This window comes from Chamaea fasciata, unplaced genomic scaffold, assembly GCF_029207755.1.
Source record: "Chamaea fasciata isolate MVZ Bird 193981 ecotype frontalis unplaced genomic scaffold, bChaFas1.0.hap1 SCAF_1, whole genome shotgun sequence".
NCBI classification, from domain to species: Eukaryota; Metazoa; Chordata; class Aves; order Passeriformes; family Sylviidae; genus Chamaea; species Chamaea fasciata.
This window is the reverse complement of record NW_027094086.1, coordinates 8,439,397-8,456,987: the sequence shown is the minus strand read 5'-3', so window position 1 is coordinate 8,456,987 and position 17,591 is coordinate 8,439,397. Positions and strand designations below refer to the sequence as shown.

At 38.8% G+C, this 17,591-nt stretch overlaps 1 protein-coding gene across 2 annotated transcripts in view; it reads right to left on the bottom strand.

Moving 5' to 3' along the window:
* Positions 1–16,691, bottom strand: part of LOC136285076 (dynein axonemal assembly factor 11-like) — a 49,935-nt gene extending 33,244 nt beyond the window's left edge. The window contains exons 1-4 of one of the 2 annotated variants that reach the window (XM_066175764.1): positions 16,380–16,691; positions 13,317–13,362; positions 12,038–12,247; positions 11,036–11,205 (exon numbers count right to left, since the gene is read on the bottom strand). In XM_066175764.1, coding sequence (XP_066031861.1) covers positions 11,036–11,205; positions 12,038–12,247; positions 13,317–13,362; positions 16,380–16,392 — 439 coding nt within the window. In that variant the 5' untranslated portion in view covers positions 16,393–16,691. Of the gene's footprint in view, positions 1–1,925; positions 1,968–11,035; positions 11,206–12,037; positions 12,248–13,316; positions 13,363–16,379 lie in introns of those variants that run through there. The other variant, XM_066175754.1, reaches the window with a different exon arrangement.
* Positions 16,692–17,591: the final 900 nt, after the last annotated feature.

Sequence of the window (17,591 nt, the reverse complement as noted above, 5' to 3'; positions counted from 1 at the left end):
TAGATTTTTCAGAGCCATTATTACCAGGTAATTTTCAACAGGAAAACAATACTCCTCAATCTGCATACATACACAGTGGTGGCAATATTATGCTCTATACCCTTTATACAAAAAGAAGCCATACAAACTATTCCTGACAGCCTTATTTCAGCCCAATTTCCATTTGCTGATGAAAATTGAATTACTTTAGCAGCAACTCTGCAAAAATGTCCACTTTCCTTAACAGATGATTTTCAAAGCAGAGACAATCATTCACAACAGAAGCTACAGTGAGGCTTTAGAAACCTAATTTGAGATCCTGTTGTAGGGAATTGCCTGGATATTTGACATTTTGTGCAAGATCTAGTTAATTTAAGAGGAATGAGGGAAACAAGCTTGCAAGAGAAAACAAATATTAAATAAATTTTTAAGTAACAGCATCTCCAGGACATTGAAAAACACACTGAACTCACTAAAAAGTTCATTAACCAGATTTGCTGGTATTGTGTGCTGTAACTGGAGACTGGAGCAATGACCACAGAGATCACAGCTACTCCCAGGTTGCCATGAACACAGGAGGAAATGAGGGATGGCACCAATCAAGTGGAGAGAACAGATCTTGAAGTATTAATGCCTGGGCTTCCAAAAATCACGTTTTACTCAAAAAAAAAAAAAAAAAAAAGGAAGCAGAAATGAAGGATAACATTAAAGAAAATTAAAAGAATAAGCAGATGAACAGCTGCAAGTGTATGAAGAGACAGCAGGGGAAGCTGTATTTCAGAGCAGTGACGTATGCAACCATTACTTTAAGACTCAAATTCGTGCTGACTGTTTAGGAGATAAAGTCATTCTCCTTCAGACAGTGCCTGCTCAAAGAGGGCATCTGCCAGCTTCCTGCAGGGAGAAGAAGTTCCTGTCCAAAGCACTGTTTTAGCCCAGCATGGGACTGGCAGTCTAGTGATAATATACAATCAAAACAGATTGCATGAAAAATCACAGAGGAAGGTAACTCCTTTTTCATGAGTAAAAGGTGTGAGCACTCAGTCTTTTGTGTCATACTGCTGTACCTGTAAAAGATGATCGATTCATAAGTAACAGTATGGAGTATTTTACCTCATTTGGGGTTCTTCCACATCTGACAGACCTGGGCTCAGACAAAAGCCATCCTATCCAGCATTCCCGCTTGCAGGAGCTGCCCCACACAAGGAGGGGTCCCCACACCAGTCCCCACTGCTGGCCCTCTCAGGGGCTGCTTTGAGAGGCAGGGAACTCCAGTGCTTTACGTGGGGAGATAAAATGGGGGGAGTTTTGACAAGGATGAGGAAAATCTGACAATAATCCAAGGGAGACAGAGGGGCAGGGGGCTGCCAGGGGAGTGTGGCGATGGTGGGGAAGGGAGACAACTGTGGCGAGAGGGAACGCGAATCAGAGAACTGTTTAGCTCAGGAAACACGTTTAAGATCATGTAGTACAACCCAGCACTGTCAAATTCACCTCGAAACCATGTCCCTAAATGTCACATCTACATGAGCCTTAAATAACTCCAGGTGTTGACTCCAGCAGTTCCCTGCTCAGCCTGTTCCAGTGCTTGACAACAACTTCCATGAACAAGTTTTTCCCAACATCTAAGATAAACCTCCCCTGGCTTAACTTGAGGCCATCTCCTCTTGTCCCGTCGCCTGTTACACGGGTAAAGAGGGCGACCCCCCTCTGGCTACAGCCTCCTTTCAGGGACCTGTAGAGAGCGATAAGGTTCCCCCCGAGCCTCCTTTTCTCCAGGCTGAACACCCCCAGCTCCCTCAGCCGCTCCTTATCAGAATTGTGCTGCAGCCCCTTCCCCAGCTTTGTTGCCCTTCTGCGGACACGAAGGAGGCGTGCAGGGGCCCGTCCTGCTGAGAAGGGCCGGAGCCGGGGAGGGGAGGGAAGCGGCGCTCTCCGACACTCACTGCGCACCATGGCCGCCCCCGGGCGCCGCCGCCATTCCCGGCCGCGCCGCGCTGCCACAGCAACGGCCCCGGGCGGGCGGCGCCGAGGGCGGCGCCGGGACCTCGCTGGACCCCGCAGGAGCTGCGCCGCCCGGGCCCTGCCTTCCCTCGGCACGCTGAGATGGAGTGTCTTTTCCTCAGGCATAAATCCCACGTCTCGTCCTTTGCATGACACTTCTGTCCTCCTCCTGCATATCCGTCAGCTAGTTTGCCTCACACATTTTGGGCTGAGCGCTTGTTTTCCGTTGTTTGTGAGAGCAGCCTGTTCCAGTGATTCACAGTCTTGTACAGTTTTAGAATCATAGAACAGTTTAGGTTGGAAAAGACCTGTAAGATCATCAAGTCCACCCGTTAATCCGACGTTGCCAAGTCACCAGCAAACCATGTCCCCCAGTGCCAGGTCTACATCTCTTTGAAATTTTCCTACGGATGGTGACTTCACCACTTCCCTGAGCAGCCTGTTCCAATTCTGGATCACAACTGACATCAGGTCAACGTGCTATCAGGAGAGTCAGACTGTATTTCTTACCTGTCTTCATTAACCTAAAGGTCTATCAAACCTAAAGGTCATTTTCTACTAACAGGAAATTCACCTATGAATTTAAATAACGCAGTAGGAATTCTTAAAATGATCAAATTAATTTATTTAACCATTTACCTCTGATGTAACTGCAACTCCCCACAGCCACTCTGCATCGATCCATTGCAGATCAGAAGAGTATGAAGGTGTCATTGAGTTAAGACTCCTGAGATTTGTGGAGATGATGAGATACAAAGGAGCAAAAGTAGTTTTTAAACACTTTAACTCCATAGTGTTTGTCCTGGCTTATCTGACTGGGTAGGTAACGACCCCACTCAGAGGACAGCAAGGTTTACACAGCTGGGTGCATGTGGCCCAGGGCCCCTGCACAGAATCACAGACATTAAAGAAGGGCCAGTAATCCTCCTACCTACACATTCATATCAAGTTGCAGGCCTCTTCAAATAATGACTTTTTTTGCTAGTAACGTTAGTTTTTACTTGGGAGCAGAATTCACAATCAAAGTAATAATTTCAAACAAGGAAAAAATGTTTTCACTGTGTTCAGTATTTTAAACCCTATGTTTCCATTGTATTACATTGAAATGCTTATGTTATTTGGTTAAGCTAAAATCAAGGAGGGGAGCGTGTTCATCCTTTTTCAGGTATCCTAGATGATAGTTCTGAAGAAGGGAATATAAAATCTGAAATTAATCAAATTACCAAATTCTAAGGTGAGTGGGTTGACTTGGCAGGATGCCAGGTGCCCACCAGTGCTTTTTTTCTCACTTCCTGGCCTCAACAGAAGATGGGGAGGAAATATGATCAGGAGCTCATGGATTGAGATAAGGGCAGGGACATCAAACAAAAATTACCATAATGGGCAAAACTGATTCAATTTGGAGAAATTAATGTTTTGCCAATTAAACAGAGTAGGATAGAGAGACATAATGACAAATTTAAATCCACCCTCTTTTTATTTCTCCCTTCTCTCCAGCTCAACTTCACTGCAAACCCTTGTACCTCTTTGTCCTGAGTTAAGCCACAGTTTGTTTTAATCAGTATACATATAGGTCCTGTTTGACAAATCTAGTTCAGCTGCAGGACTTCTTCAGGCAAGCAACTTCTCACTTGTGATGAGCCCAAAAGAAGAATTCTCTGTACACCAGTGATGAAAAGCTATCAGAGTGTGTTTGTTTTTTCTCTTGTGGAGAACAGTTTTGTTTATAACTCAGGGCTAAATTATTCAGGAAGATAGTAAACAGAACTTTAGAGCATGTGTTTGCAACACACTGGTCCTTACCTGGTGGTCTGGCAGGCACAGGGCAAAGCTAGGTGCTGAAGTATGTTATTTGCTGTGTTCTTTATCTTCACAGTTTTGGGTTTTTTGCTCAAATTATGTACCAAGGGCTTTCAGCAGCACAAGCTTGAAATCCTAGTATGCAGCAATATACATGCCAGAGATAATTTAAAGAACCCCCTTACAAACAGGACAATGGAGATGAGAAGGCAGAAAAAGTTGCCTGTGGCATGCCTTTCCTAAAGAAATTCAATTTACTGCTTTAATACATTACAACTTTATTTGTTACATGGGTAAAACAATGCAATATATATTTCTGTGTAATGAAAAAAATAAGCTTTATAGCATTATTATTACAGAAGTATTTTGAACATGTCTTGACTTTGTCCATATATACACTCATGGAAGGTGCTCCAACCACAGAAAATTGATATCTATGGTCAAAGCTGTTGAAATGCTGCAGCTTAGAGTCTCAGCTGGTGCAAATCAGCTGATTGATACCCACTCAAATTTTAAACCTATGTATTTTTATTTATTTCCTATTGAATTGCTGTTTTTTCAAATATTTTTTATTTTATTTTATTTTTCTATGGTGCTAGGTAACATAGTCACCAGTACAGAACACGGCTTTATGTTTGCACTAACATACCACAAACCCCTCCCACAAAGAGCACACAATCTGTAGGGCAGGACATGAACTCACAAATAACAAATTCACTGAAATATATGCAATTTCTAATAATAATTATCTTCATTACTGAAAAACACTCTTAAATACAAGAAGAAATGAGAACAGGAACAATTTTACTGAGATGGAAATAGCAGAGATAGGGGGGGAAAAAGCAGCATGAGAAATCGTAAAAAAAGGAACAATATAAATGAAGTTATAGTTTTGCTTGGTGTATATAGAAAAGTGCAAAGAAGTTTACAAAATAGTGCAGCCAAATCATAAAGATGTAAATCAAAAAGCAGATTTTGCAGAACTGGACTAGTGGTCATAACCTGTATTCTGTACTGTGTAGTTTATTCCATGTAACTTAAATAAAAGATGTTAATCTTTGTATAGTTTGGCTTCTGTGAGTAACGCTTTTGGGATAATTACAAACCAGACTTGCTCACAGACCAGGAACATTGAAAATTAAGGAATGGCATCAATATTATCATCTTGCACAAGAACATTCCCCTATAAAGCACTACATGATATAGACTCAGGAATGACCCTGAAATTCAGCTGAACACAGCTGACGTAAGAGAGTATAACACAAGGTGTAATGATAAAGATCATGAATATTAAAAAAGCAATATGTTGCATGACATAATACACAGGGGGCTATAAATCTACATCTCAGCACTTCTATTTGATTCTCTTTCTCTAAATAAGGTGCTATATTAAAGTGGAGTGAATATTTAATCACTGGGTACAAAAAACCCCATAAAATTCTAGTTGTTTTCTCTGTTTGTATATGTTTCAGTTAATCTCTAATCAATCAGTGGTTTTACTGTGAGAATTATATTCCACAGTAATCCTAGGCTTGATACTGTAGTTAACAGAAGCTGCAAATACTCATTACCTCTGAAAGTCTGGATTTACACATTTAGGTTGGAAATTTTTTTCAGTTTTTCATCAGAAAAATCCTGGCTTCAATTTTTCATCCAACAGGAAGAAGCATATGATTGTGCCCCTTTTCAGAGAAAAAAAGATGAGGCATGTTTTTATGTCCATTGGAATATATGGAAGGGAACTGCCAAAGCCAACCAGTCTGGTAACTGACCAGAACCTTGTTAATCAACATCAACATCAATGAATATCAGGGAAGGCAGATCTTAACAGATCCTGAGCATTTTATTTTTAGCCCTTGAACTCCAGTTGAGAAATTGCCTCAGGAGTTCCCTCTCTCCAGATCAGAACAATTGTAAGTTACAATTTGTATTTATTAATAGACAGATTACAGCAATTTATTGTAGACAACTTTTTTTCAATGTCAATCAGATTTTTCTTTGACAGTTTACAGTGAAGTAACAAGTTTACAGTGAACTCTACTAGTTTTCAACATAATTGCTTTGATGACTGCAGGGTAATTGCAATCTTAGACTTTTCTCTCAGAATGGGATTTAAACTTCAAGATTATTATTTCAAGAGATTACTTAAACACTAAAGATCTTTATAATCCTTTTGGTTTAAAAGTGATTTTAGTAATGGACCTTTTATGATAGGCATAAAATAGATAACAAAATATTTACATATTTTACATAGTGATATTTACTTTCAGTTGTCTCTGTACTTTAAACAAAGAAGAGGAATTATTTAACACTTACAATATTCATTCAATTGCCTTAACAATAAGTAAATATGAGGATGAGTATTAAAAATACTATTTTAGTTACATAATATATCATTTATCATATGTATTCAGTCACTATCCAAATCCATTATCATTGATAGCATTTTGTAACAAGAAATTAATGTATAAAATATAGGATAACATCATTTTCATTAAAAAAGTATTTCACAGAAATTAAAAAACACTTTTTATTATTGAGATAAGATACTACAGGTACAGCACTTCTTTGCGTGATTTCTTTCAGGTAGTCACCAAGAACTAAGGCCTCACTCACACTTGACCAGAAGAAAAATAAAGCTAAAATTAATTGTGTTTTGGAGGAAGAATACTATCAAATCTGTTATTTTTTTTTCCCCACAGGAACGTGTAACCATGGCCATAAGGAGGTATCCAGCAGTTCCATGCTGAAGAGCTGATGAAAATAAATTTGAGGAGGAGGAAAAATGAGAACTGTTATTGAACTCATTTCAAAATGCACAGAAGTAACAACTCTGCTTTTAAGTTTTTATGGAGTGCAAGAGACAAGCATGTTTTGAACTGTGGAAGGTCCAGTCTTGCAGTAACCTGTGTCATTCTGTGTTTAGTTTAGTCCTACCACACAACAAGTGCCAAGTTCTCTACTCCATCCTTTTGTACCTGCTTTGGTTAACGCTGCTAGTGTGAACTTTCAAGCTCTGGTGTTTCAGCCTGTACTTAAACAGTTCCACTGACTTTAAGAAGTGCCATAAGTGGTGCCCCCAGCTTGGCATGCTGTGACAAGGACATTTTGTCACCATAGGCAAAATGATCAAATGCCTGTACTCCTTTCTAAAATGCTTTGTCCTCAGGATTAACACCCTCCTTCTAAGAGCTGAAAGAAAGGTTTTCCAGGTTGTGTCTGCAGCTGTGCAGATGCCTTTTGATCTCAGAAGCTGAACTGCACTCAACAAGGAAACTGATGAAGAAGGCTGTTCTATCCACACTATAAGGAACACAAACTGGGCACAGCTCCGCTCAGTTCCTTCTTTTCATTTTTAACTGTAAAGACATCAAGGAAATAACAGAGCCAGGACTAGGATGACCAACTCCAAGTACAAATAAATCAGTGCTCTTGTTTTAAAGGTTTGAACTGCAGCGAGGCTTAGAAATGCTCGATAAGCAGAAACTGGAGTGTGAGGATCAGGCTTAAATGAAAAAGAATAGGGAATACAAGAATGTCTTATGTGTTTTTCAGATATTCAGGACTGTTTCATGTTGATGCCGCTCCACTGCTTCAGTGGAATGCAACCAACTCAGAGCAGCACAGCACCTGGTCCTGCTGCTCAGTTCACACTTGGGAAAAAGGAAGACTTGTTTTGCCTGTTACTGGAAAACGTTTCCTCTGGGCTGAAGCACAGCAATTGTTAACAGCTTACACTGTTTAGACGCTGCTGCCAGACAACAGAAAGAAAATATATAAACCAAATGCAATAAAAAGGAGTTGTAGACATCAAAGTAATTTGCAGCAAAAACTGGTAAGGGTTCTGCAGTTAAACTTTCTTTTAATGAAAAGTACCAGCTTTCTGGTGTGTTTGAACCCTGTTCTATAATAGGACTCATCCCCAAATATTTGGAATTCTTTCTAAACTTAAACATGTACTCACCAGTTGTTCTTTATTTCTTATTATTTTCTGTGGGGAAAACAAGAAGAATACATTTTTGTATGTCTTGATTTAAAACACAGTTTCTTATAATCATTATATATTATCAGTAGGTCCTGTTTGACAAATTCAGCTAAGCTGCAGGACTACTTGTTTGAGCAGGGCACTTCTCACTTGTGATGAGCTTAAAAGAGGCATTCTCTCTATACCTGCTGCTGAAAAGCTCTCAGAGTGTGTTTTTCTCTTGTGAGGAACAGCTTCCTTGTGACTCAGGGCTAAATTATTCAGGAAGAAAGAAAGCAGTGCTTTGGGGCATGTGCTTGCAACACACTGGTCCTGACCTGGTGGCTTTGGTAAAACCAATGTTTTAGAGACTAGAGAGATAGCAACAAACTATACATCATCCCTCAAAAAGTGGGACTGTCATTGCACTAGGGCTGTCCAAGTTGTGTCTTGCTGTTTCTAACTTCCAACGCAGCCAATTCAAAGACTGAGGTCTGCCAGATTGTCTTGGTGCCCTTGGCATACACTGATCTCCTGAACCTTGACAGCTTCAGAAACTAAAAAGATCCTCTTGAGCTTCACTTTCACTCCATAAAAATTCAGATGAGCCCAAACTTTTTAGTCGGAGAAGCATGATGTATTTTAGGCATTTAGAATTTGGTGGTGCAAAAAAAGGTGAAAGAATGGTGAAATCCAGCACATCCTTACTTGCTTTCAGCATGGAAGGCCTTTGTGTGAACTAATGGTGCATTGGGTCAGAGAGACCAAATTATATCAATTCTGTAGCCCCTGGAAGGTGGTGATGTGGCAAACATCATAATTAGCTGGTTTTATTTTTTCCAGTTGAAAAAATGGCTAGGTCTGGTGGCCTGGGTGTGGACTTCAGTGCAAGGCTTGAAAGTGCACTTCTGGAATCATAAATTACACTGCTTGGTCTGTGTCTGCATCATGCTATGGCATATTAGATTTACCTCCCTTTTCTGCTACAACATTTATTGCACATTATGAGAAAAGGCAGGTTTTTGAATGAACAGAAAGTTTCTATGAATACAAATCAGTAACTGGAAAAGCCAAATACTCCATCAGTAACTTCAGATCCCACCTTCTATCTTCTGACATGAAAACAACAGCAGGAATCTTCTTCCTCTTCTTAATATAAAAATTCTAAATTCCTCTATTCATCACATGACACTGGAACCACTTACCAAAACTTAGTTGTTTTGGAAAATGTATCGAGACTGAAGAAAGATGACACAGCAGCATCTTGAGACAAAAGAACTGTGAAATTAAATGCAAAATGCTGTAATGGATTGAAGGTTACATTTGTCCCCATTTGACCATATACTGCTCTTATTAGGATCAATAAGACCCATGGATTTACATCCAAAGATAGAATTTGGTCCTCAGATGTGACATAGTAAAAAAAAAAGTTGGAAATAAAGAAATTCTATACTTACAAACTAAAATCATCAGCAACAAAGTGGCAGACAGTCCTCCCAGAAAATATCTGAGAACATAACAATACCCAGAAAGGTTAAAAAAAGCCAAGGGATGCTTACTGGGGTAAAAGAGAAGAAGCCTGGTTGGGAAGAGAAGGGAGGGTTCTTGCAGATGAACCCTCTGAACTCTGGTGGGTGAACTGTAATTTGAAACTTTAAATTACATAAACTATTGAAGATAATCTCCTGTAAAGAAAGACTTCAGCATTCAGACTGAGAGAAAAACTCACTTAGAAAGACATGGATCCATTCTGATTCTTCACAGCCTGCCAAAACCCCTGTCAAAGCACACTTGGCAAAGTAGATTTCATTTCTGCATATATATTTCTTATTTTTGTGCACATCTATATAGCTCAGATATTTGCCTGCATCGACTACCATTTGAAAATGTATTTTCACAGTAAGACACATATAACTTTGAAAATGTGACCCTTAAGTTTTATTCACCAGTTGAAATGAAGCAAGCACTCGTGTTAGAAACAGAAAATAAAAGAAATAAAAATTACCTTGTACATACTGAAATGATTAAACACATGATCAGTGCAACCATCTGAGAAATAACATTTTGCACCATCCTGGATTCTAAAATAAAAATCAGGAAAATAATGGGTTTTAATGAAAGTAAATGTATGACAGGAGGTGTTTGCTACCTTCAGCCTGTGAGACCAGTCTCTTCCGTTGCTTTTAAAGAGAACGCGCCTGGAGTAATTCAAAGCAGAAACCTAATTTTCATGCTCTGGGTGTCTCTCAGGAGTCTTTTTCCCCCACAACTACAGAAACACTGTGCCCTCCATGCTCTCAGAAAACAAGCCTTTCTGCATAATTGCCTGTTTCAGTTTTTGCTCCCATGCCCTTTCCTCCATTTTCCTCTTCACTCCTCTTTTTTTTTTTTTTTTCCTGAAAGATGGGTGAGGGAAAGATATGAGCAGGGGGTAGTAATCAACTAAATACCAATTTTATGATTTTGTTATTTTTAGTCATTCATTTAAAATATATGTTTTAGAGAATAAATTCTATTCTGCAAGGGTCCAGATCCTTATTTTTAACGTATTTTCACTTCACTCTAAAAATGAGGCATGCCAGAATTAGAACGTAACATACCTGTATTCTTCCAGGTCTTTTCATTTGCATTTATCATAAATGAAGAGCAGGATTTTGAAGGACAAAATGGTTCCTCAAAATGAACAAACTCATCATCTTTGGTGAGGAATGCTCCATTAGATGCTGGAATTTGCCTTTGTGACACACGGTTATTATATTCAGAAGAAAAGTCTGAATCACCTACAAGAAATGCACATGTAACTGAGATTGCACAAAAGAAGAGCTCTGAGACTTTGTATTAATGAATTTAGGAATTAATTACTGAATCACAGGAGAAGTTCCAAATTCTTATGGGTAGGGAATTGGCAGGTTCAAATGTATGCAGGAGAAAATATGCAGAGTAAAGACAAAACTGCATAGAGCATAACAGATGAAGTTATTAAAAGAGCCAGGTGAAAGCAGACAGTGCCAGGTATTAATCACACCAGAATAAACATTCCTGGTGATGACATTGCATTTAAATTCAGTCAAAAAATGACTTTTTGGCACAGAGGTCTTTCCGGACTCATACTCAATTTTAATACCAGGAGCTCTATTTATCCCTTAGAATTCTGTAGTTCATTCTATCCTTTACCTGCATACCTTGGCAGACAATACCTGCAAAACTTCCAGAAAGAGATACCAAATTTGCACTAAACACAGATTGCAATGTTGTACCTTGATTACCAGGTACCGGATCAGGGCTTACCAATATCACTGTGACTGGCTTCAAGTTTACTGCATCCATCAAGCCAAGATTCCTCTACATGGGAGAAATCCATCCTGCTGGGAATGGTGGAGCAGAGCCATGAGCTGGAGGCACTGAGATTGAACAAGCTGTCAAGAGAGCGACGGATTTTCTTCCTTCGCCTGAATACACTAGAAAGAAAAGATTTGTTGCCAAGGAATAGAGCTAATTATTCTTGCTGAGCAAGGATAGAGCTCTAAAGCTTGCAGGAGTGACATGAAAAAACCAGGTTCTGGGTGCTGTTCCCAGCCCTGTTCATGACCTTGGGCACGTCACCAGGAATGGCTGCTGCACACCACAATATGTCAGGGAATGTATTAACAGCAGGGCTGATCATGTTGTTGTGGTACTGGATACTGTGGTAGCAAATGATATCACAGCTACTGGTCTCTGATAGTACTGTGAGTGTCCCAGGCTACCTGTGATTTTTACTCTGCTATATCCTATTTGGGGTAGTCTGAATCCACTGAACTCCATGTTTTTGAACTACATTTTACGTAACTTCCTAAACTGCTGTTCTTCTGAATCAAGAGATGTTTTTCCTTAAGTAAGAATTCCAGGAACCAGACCTTTTTATTTATATATATTTCTGTGTGTTTTAGACAAAGATATTTTTATATATGTATATATATACGTACACCTTTTTCTTAGTCCTTATCAGAGTAACACCCCATTGGCAAAATAAGCTGTAGCTCTGTCCTTTTTCTTTATTGGACACAATTTCAATAGCAACAACTATGCACTAAAGAGTTTTTGGGTAGTAAGATGTGACAGAAAATCAGGTCATTTCATTCACTGCACTCTCTGAAGCAATTGAGATGTTTCCATTCAGAAGTAATGCTGGTCTTATGCCAAGCAAAATGTAGACAGACACAAAGACACCTCCAGATACACCTCTAGATAAGGCCAGAGATGTGGAGGCAATCGCCAACATGGAGTAGAATCTGCACATAGTTCACTTACCGAACTAAATTCTCTTTATATGTTACACTTGTGTGGGATGGTGTCAATGTTATGTTGCCCTCTTCATCAGACAGAAAACTGTCTTCTGTCAAAACATAATAACCATTAGAAAGCAGTCGAGGGCTGCGGCGGCACGTAGGAAGGGAGCCTGTCAGAGGATTTGTAGAGCACTCATAGGCAGGATCTTCGTCTAAAAAGGCACAAGCACAGCTGAAAAGAAGAAATGAAGGCCTCTAATTTAGGGAAGGTCTGGACAGAGCAAACCTGCAATTTAATAGTAATGAATTGACATTCCCAGCCGATGGGGACTGGTAATGACATAGATTTAAAATACGTGGATGTAATGATACTACTCTGTGCTAGGGGGTTTCAGCCAGATGACATGTGCATCCCACTCCAGAGCTTCAGATTACAGGAGGGAGACATGCCAGGGGAGCATTTCCTGAAGCATGGAGCCAGCTTGAGCTCAGAAGTGCACAGTGTGTTTCCATGGCAGTGCTCTTGGCCAAGGAGTCCTGCCAGACCTACCCTGACCTGGAGCCATCAGAGGCATTCCAGTATTTGGCTTCTCTGAGTTCCTCTACACGGCACAAACTGGCTGCCCCTGAGCCAGGCAGGATTTACTTGATCTTTTATAACTTAGCCATACTTAGTGAAGATTTAAGGATACATGACTTTTAACTCTCACAAATCCTAGAATGCCATGCAGCTGGAACAACATGGGATAAAGGCCACATATTGTGATGGCTCCATCCAGCACTGAAACACAATTGACTTTGGGATGAAATACAGCACAGAAAAACATACTCTCGGCTGCTTAAAATAGAAGTGAGTAGTGACAGAGGTGAATGGATCTAGAAGTTGTAGACATTGTATTTAATTTGACTAAAATTTAATTTACGGTCATACCTTTCCCCTTAACACCTATGAGTTGCAAATTGCCATGCAGTGACATCATGGAAAGAAATCAAGAAACTGGATTGATTTAGTGTTTGACCTGTGTTTCAGTAAGAGGTGTAACTACCCCATATGGTATGTCACAAAGAGATACCATACTTTCAGTGTAGGAAAAAGCAGATGGAAGAGAGATACTCCAAAACCCTGTAATTGCAAAGCCAGTGTTTCCAATCTTCACAGCAGTACTTCTGAACTTCCATTTAGGGCAGTAATTAAATTATGATCAGCACTTACAGTTCTCAGTGGCCTAAAAGGGATTTTTACAAAATCTACACAACAACAACAACAACAAAAATTAAGCAAGTGTAACTTTCCTCAATACCTTGGAAGAATGTTTCTTCTATGCCCTCCATTAAATGGTGTTGAATCTGCAGAGGCAAAGGTGAAATAAGAAGGAATTGTTATCATATTCACTGACAGGTAGTTTGTGCATACCAGAAAGATAACAAAAAAGCTAAAAATGAAAAGAAAATTAAGGGAAGAATTAAAGGAGATAAAACATGAAAGAATCAGGGAAAGACTTAGTGTTTATAGGAAACTCATCTCAACCAAGACAACACAGAATCAGAGCCAACAGAAATCAGATACTTGTACTCTGCCCAGATAACAGACTTGAGAGAAATAATTATGGACACAGATACAATAACTGTAGTACTTTAAATGTGTTTTACCAGAAATCTGCTTCATGCCAAAGCTAGAACCTGAACTGGCACTAGATAGAGTAGAATGGAAAGGCCACCATTACCACTACATTATATTTTTCAGATGAAAATTACAGACATAGCATAATGAGCACAGGGGTTGCTACAGTGACAAATATTTGACAGTAATATTGTGGCAGGAGACTAAGAAAATAGGATTTGTCTAGATTATCATGGCTCAAGTGTGCAAAGTGCTGCTAGATGTTCCATACCTGATAGAATCAATCTTACAAAATATGAGCAAGGGCTATCCATAGGGAGAATTTATATCTATTATTACATGAAAAGATAAAAGATACTGTCATTCCCTATATTACCTTGTCTCTCCTGAATCTTTAGAGCTTCAGAATTACAATACTGTTAGTAAATGTTACCCTTCACCTCTGAGAGGAGATAGGGCTAAGAGAATTTCATATTTTATGTTCAGTTATGAGCTGAGGCAAAGAAAAGACATGAAGGTCAGGGTTTTCAATTTGGTTATCTTGTTTATCCTCCTTGGGCACTCAGTTGTCAGTTACAGGCTGGGTGTGAAGGCTGACTCAGCCCTGGGACCAGGCAAGGTGACGAAAGAAGTAAAACCTTCAGAGTATTCTTTACTAATCAGTCCTACTACCTGGTCCCATATATACTGTTTCTCCTACCCTTTGGAAAAAAAAAATCACTTTACCATGAACAAATTATGCTCTAATGGCCACAAAAATAACTTGAGGAGGAGAAAATGGAAAGAATTTGGGGGAAGGTACAGAGAGATCAAGAAGCATCAGTCATAATGCCACAGAGCAAGTTGTACAAACAGTGGAACCAGTGGTGTATTTCATAGTTTGACATACCTGAAATATTTTCTTATTTTAGGCAAAATCACGATCCTTAAATGTATAAAAAATCTTATATTCAAAACCAAGAAATGCATTCAAACTCTAGAAGAAAATACAGGAAGGATTCAACAAGCCGTTTGCAATCTGGTTATAAACTAAAACCAGCAAAATACTAAGTCTTATCAGTCAAAAAAGATCCCCACCAGAAAGTATTTATTTTTTATTAAAACTCTGACAAATGTATCCAAATTTATTTGCTCCTGGAGTTGATGCAACATGTGATGTTCCATACATCTTGAAAAGGACTGCTTCATACACTCTAAGGTAACAGAGAATATAGATTATCTGTAAAAGTGTTTAAAAAGAAATGGAAGCATGTTTGATTTTGTCTTGTTTGAAAACTAGGATGTATAAGACAGTATCAGCAATATAGATCAAATTATTAGTTATAATGTATACTCACTCAGGCAAAAGTAACTGATTCTGGGGCAATTTGTTTGAAAAGGATAAATAGAAGTATATGTCAGGATCAGTTACACCTATCACTCTTTAATAATCTGAGAGTGAAACTTTCCAACAACTGAAACCTGCAGCACAGCTGTATTGCACACAATTCTTTCAGTTATGGTAATAAAAAGTAGCAACGTCTAAAAAAGAAAAGCTTTTGAGTGGCAGCTTTCTATGGGGTAGTGCTTTCACTAGAAAGTGTTGACACATGCTGATCACAGTGGCAGAACAAACCACAGTCCTTCTGTTCCTCATTTGAATTCTCTCATAACTTTGCAAGGTATGTCTCTGCAGGATGTTTATTTACAACTCTCCAGAGAAATAAAATTTAAGATAAAATAGAGTATATTAATCTATTTATGAAATAAAGTGAGCAATATACACATGCAGATATACTGCTGGGGAGGTGAGGCATTTCCCTCTTTTCAAGAACAGTTAATTATCAGCTGCAACTTGCTTTTAAACTATTTTAAGTAACAATAATATCAAGCTTCTGTGAGCAGTCATAGAACAGGCAGTCCAAAAGATTTTTTTGCCACCCTTGATCAAGAAAATTTTTGGCTCATGCATAATGAAAAGAGTTCTTGAAAATAATTCAATCAATGATGGAGAAAACATGCAAACATCATGTTGTAGACAATGCTGTGCAGTGTTCTGCTTTCATTTAATATTCAGTCTTATTTCTGGGCTATTAATAGCGTGAGAAGCTATAGTAATGACATAATAAAACAAAGCTTCTCAACCACCACTGTACAATGGAGCAGTGGTGTTCTATCTGTAACCCATGAAATGAGCCATCAACGCAGCACATCTTAACTATGGGATGAGAAAAAGCCAACAGCTCGATGAAATCTCACTAAAAGCGAATCGAGGTGAATGCGGCAACATTTTGTGTCAAGAAACTAAATAAAAATTTAAGGCAACAACCCCCCTTGGATTTCAAAACACACAAAAGTTCATGTTGCAATATAAACAAAAAGTCACTGTCCAGACCAGTCAGTTCTAACTACCTTTCCCTCCAAAAATCAAATTAATGTTTAAGCCAATGATGCCTTCTATTGTACAATCCAAATATTTACCTACCAAAATATAGTACTAACTATTCAAATAGCTGAAACTCAGGCAACCAGTTTTATTCTATTGTATCTACCAAACACAAGTATCTAAAAAGAGAGTTTTATTGTTTACACACATCAATTGTTTTTGAAGAGCAGTTTTGTCTTTTCTCCCTGCAGGTAATGGTAGCAACATTCACAAAAACGCAAAATTTCCTGAAGAACAGCACAGAAATGAATTTAAAGCATAGCTATTCCTCAGCTGACAAATATATTAAGAGATAAATAAGTCTAAAATGCTTCAAACCTGGAGAATCCATTTCACAATTAACACATGCGTGCAAAAATTTTTCTCTTCATCAGCCCGAGAACCCGTGGGACTGCTGGTGGAGGGCGTTCCTTGAGCAGCTTCCTGGGAGAGCTCAGCCCTGGCCCTTGGCTAAGGCAGGTCGTGCAAGTCCCCTGTTTCCTTTTGAAAACAGCCCGTGCAATCAGCGGCACAGAGCCCGAATGAGGTCACGCTTCCTGTAAAGCAGCCTCACATCAGAAGCGTTCGTTCTGAAGAGCAAACTGAAGATAAAGATTAGCCCAGTGAACGCTCCTGCCGGCTGTTGCGAAAGAGAAGAACTACTACAAAAAAGTCTGGCTCAAATGATCACACAGAGAACAAAGACAGAACATTTTCTCATCAGTAACACAGTGTTTTGTTTCAGATTTGCTTTTCTACCTCGCACAGAAAACTTTCAAGTTGTGTATACAAATCATTCCATTTGTTGAAATACTTGTGAGCCTGACAGGCTTTGATGTAAGAAAATGATCCAGTTACCAAAAAAAAAAAAAAAAAAAAAAAAAACCAAACCCAAACCTAAAACCCAAAACAAAACAAAACCCCAACAACAACAACAAAAAACCAACAAAAAAAACCCCAACACATTTTGCAAAAGCACTATTGTACAGAAGGTACATTTGGTGAGAGTTCAGAGCTATGTTTCACAACTGAAAACATTATTGCAAATAGATGCCATACAATGTTAATATAAATTCCATTGAAAGGAGAAAGGAATAAAGCCATTTGTAAATATATTCATTGTTGCATGCTAAATGTTTCATGCTGTGTAAGGTATCCTTTCATCATACCTTAAATTATGAAAAATAACGTCAAATCCACGTAAGAGAAATGGAGCCTGAATAAGATATCCTGGCAATCAAAAGGATTTGGCTGCAGAGCTATTACATACAAAAGTAATATAAATCAGCTGCTTGACACTGATTTGTACAGCCTTAGGGGGTAAAACTTCATCTCCAAACAGATAAAATCATCCAGTAGTTTTTTCTCCTATGTCTGTATGTATCACTGACAAAAAATGAAAGCATAGATCTAGTAAAATATGATTGATGTGATGATAGTTTGTGGGGTTTTTCCCCCTGGAGAAGGAAAAATACTTCCACTGATAAAAGTAATGTAAAAGCCTCACCTCCCAGAAAAGGAAACAAAAAAGGAATTAGGCAATTAGGATGT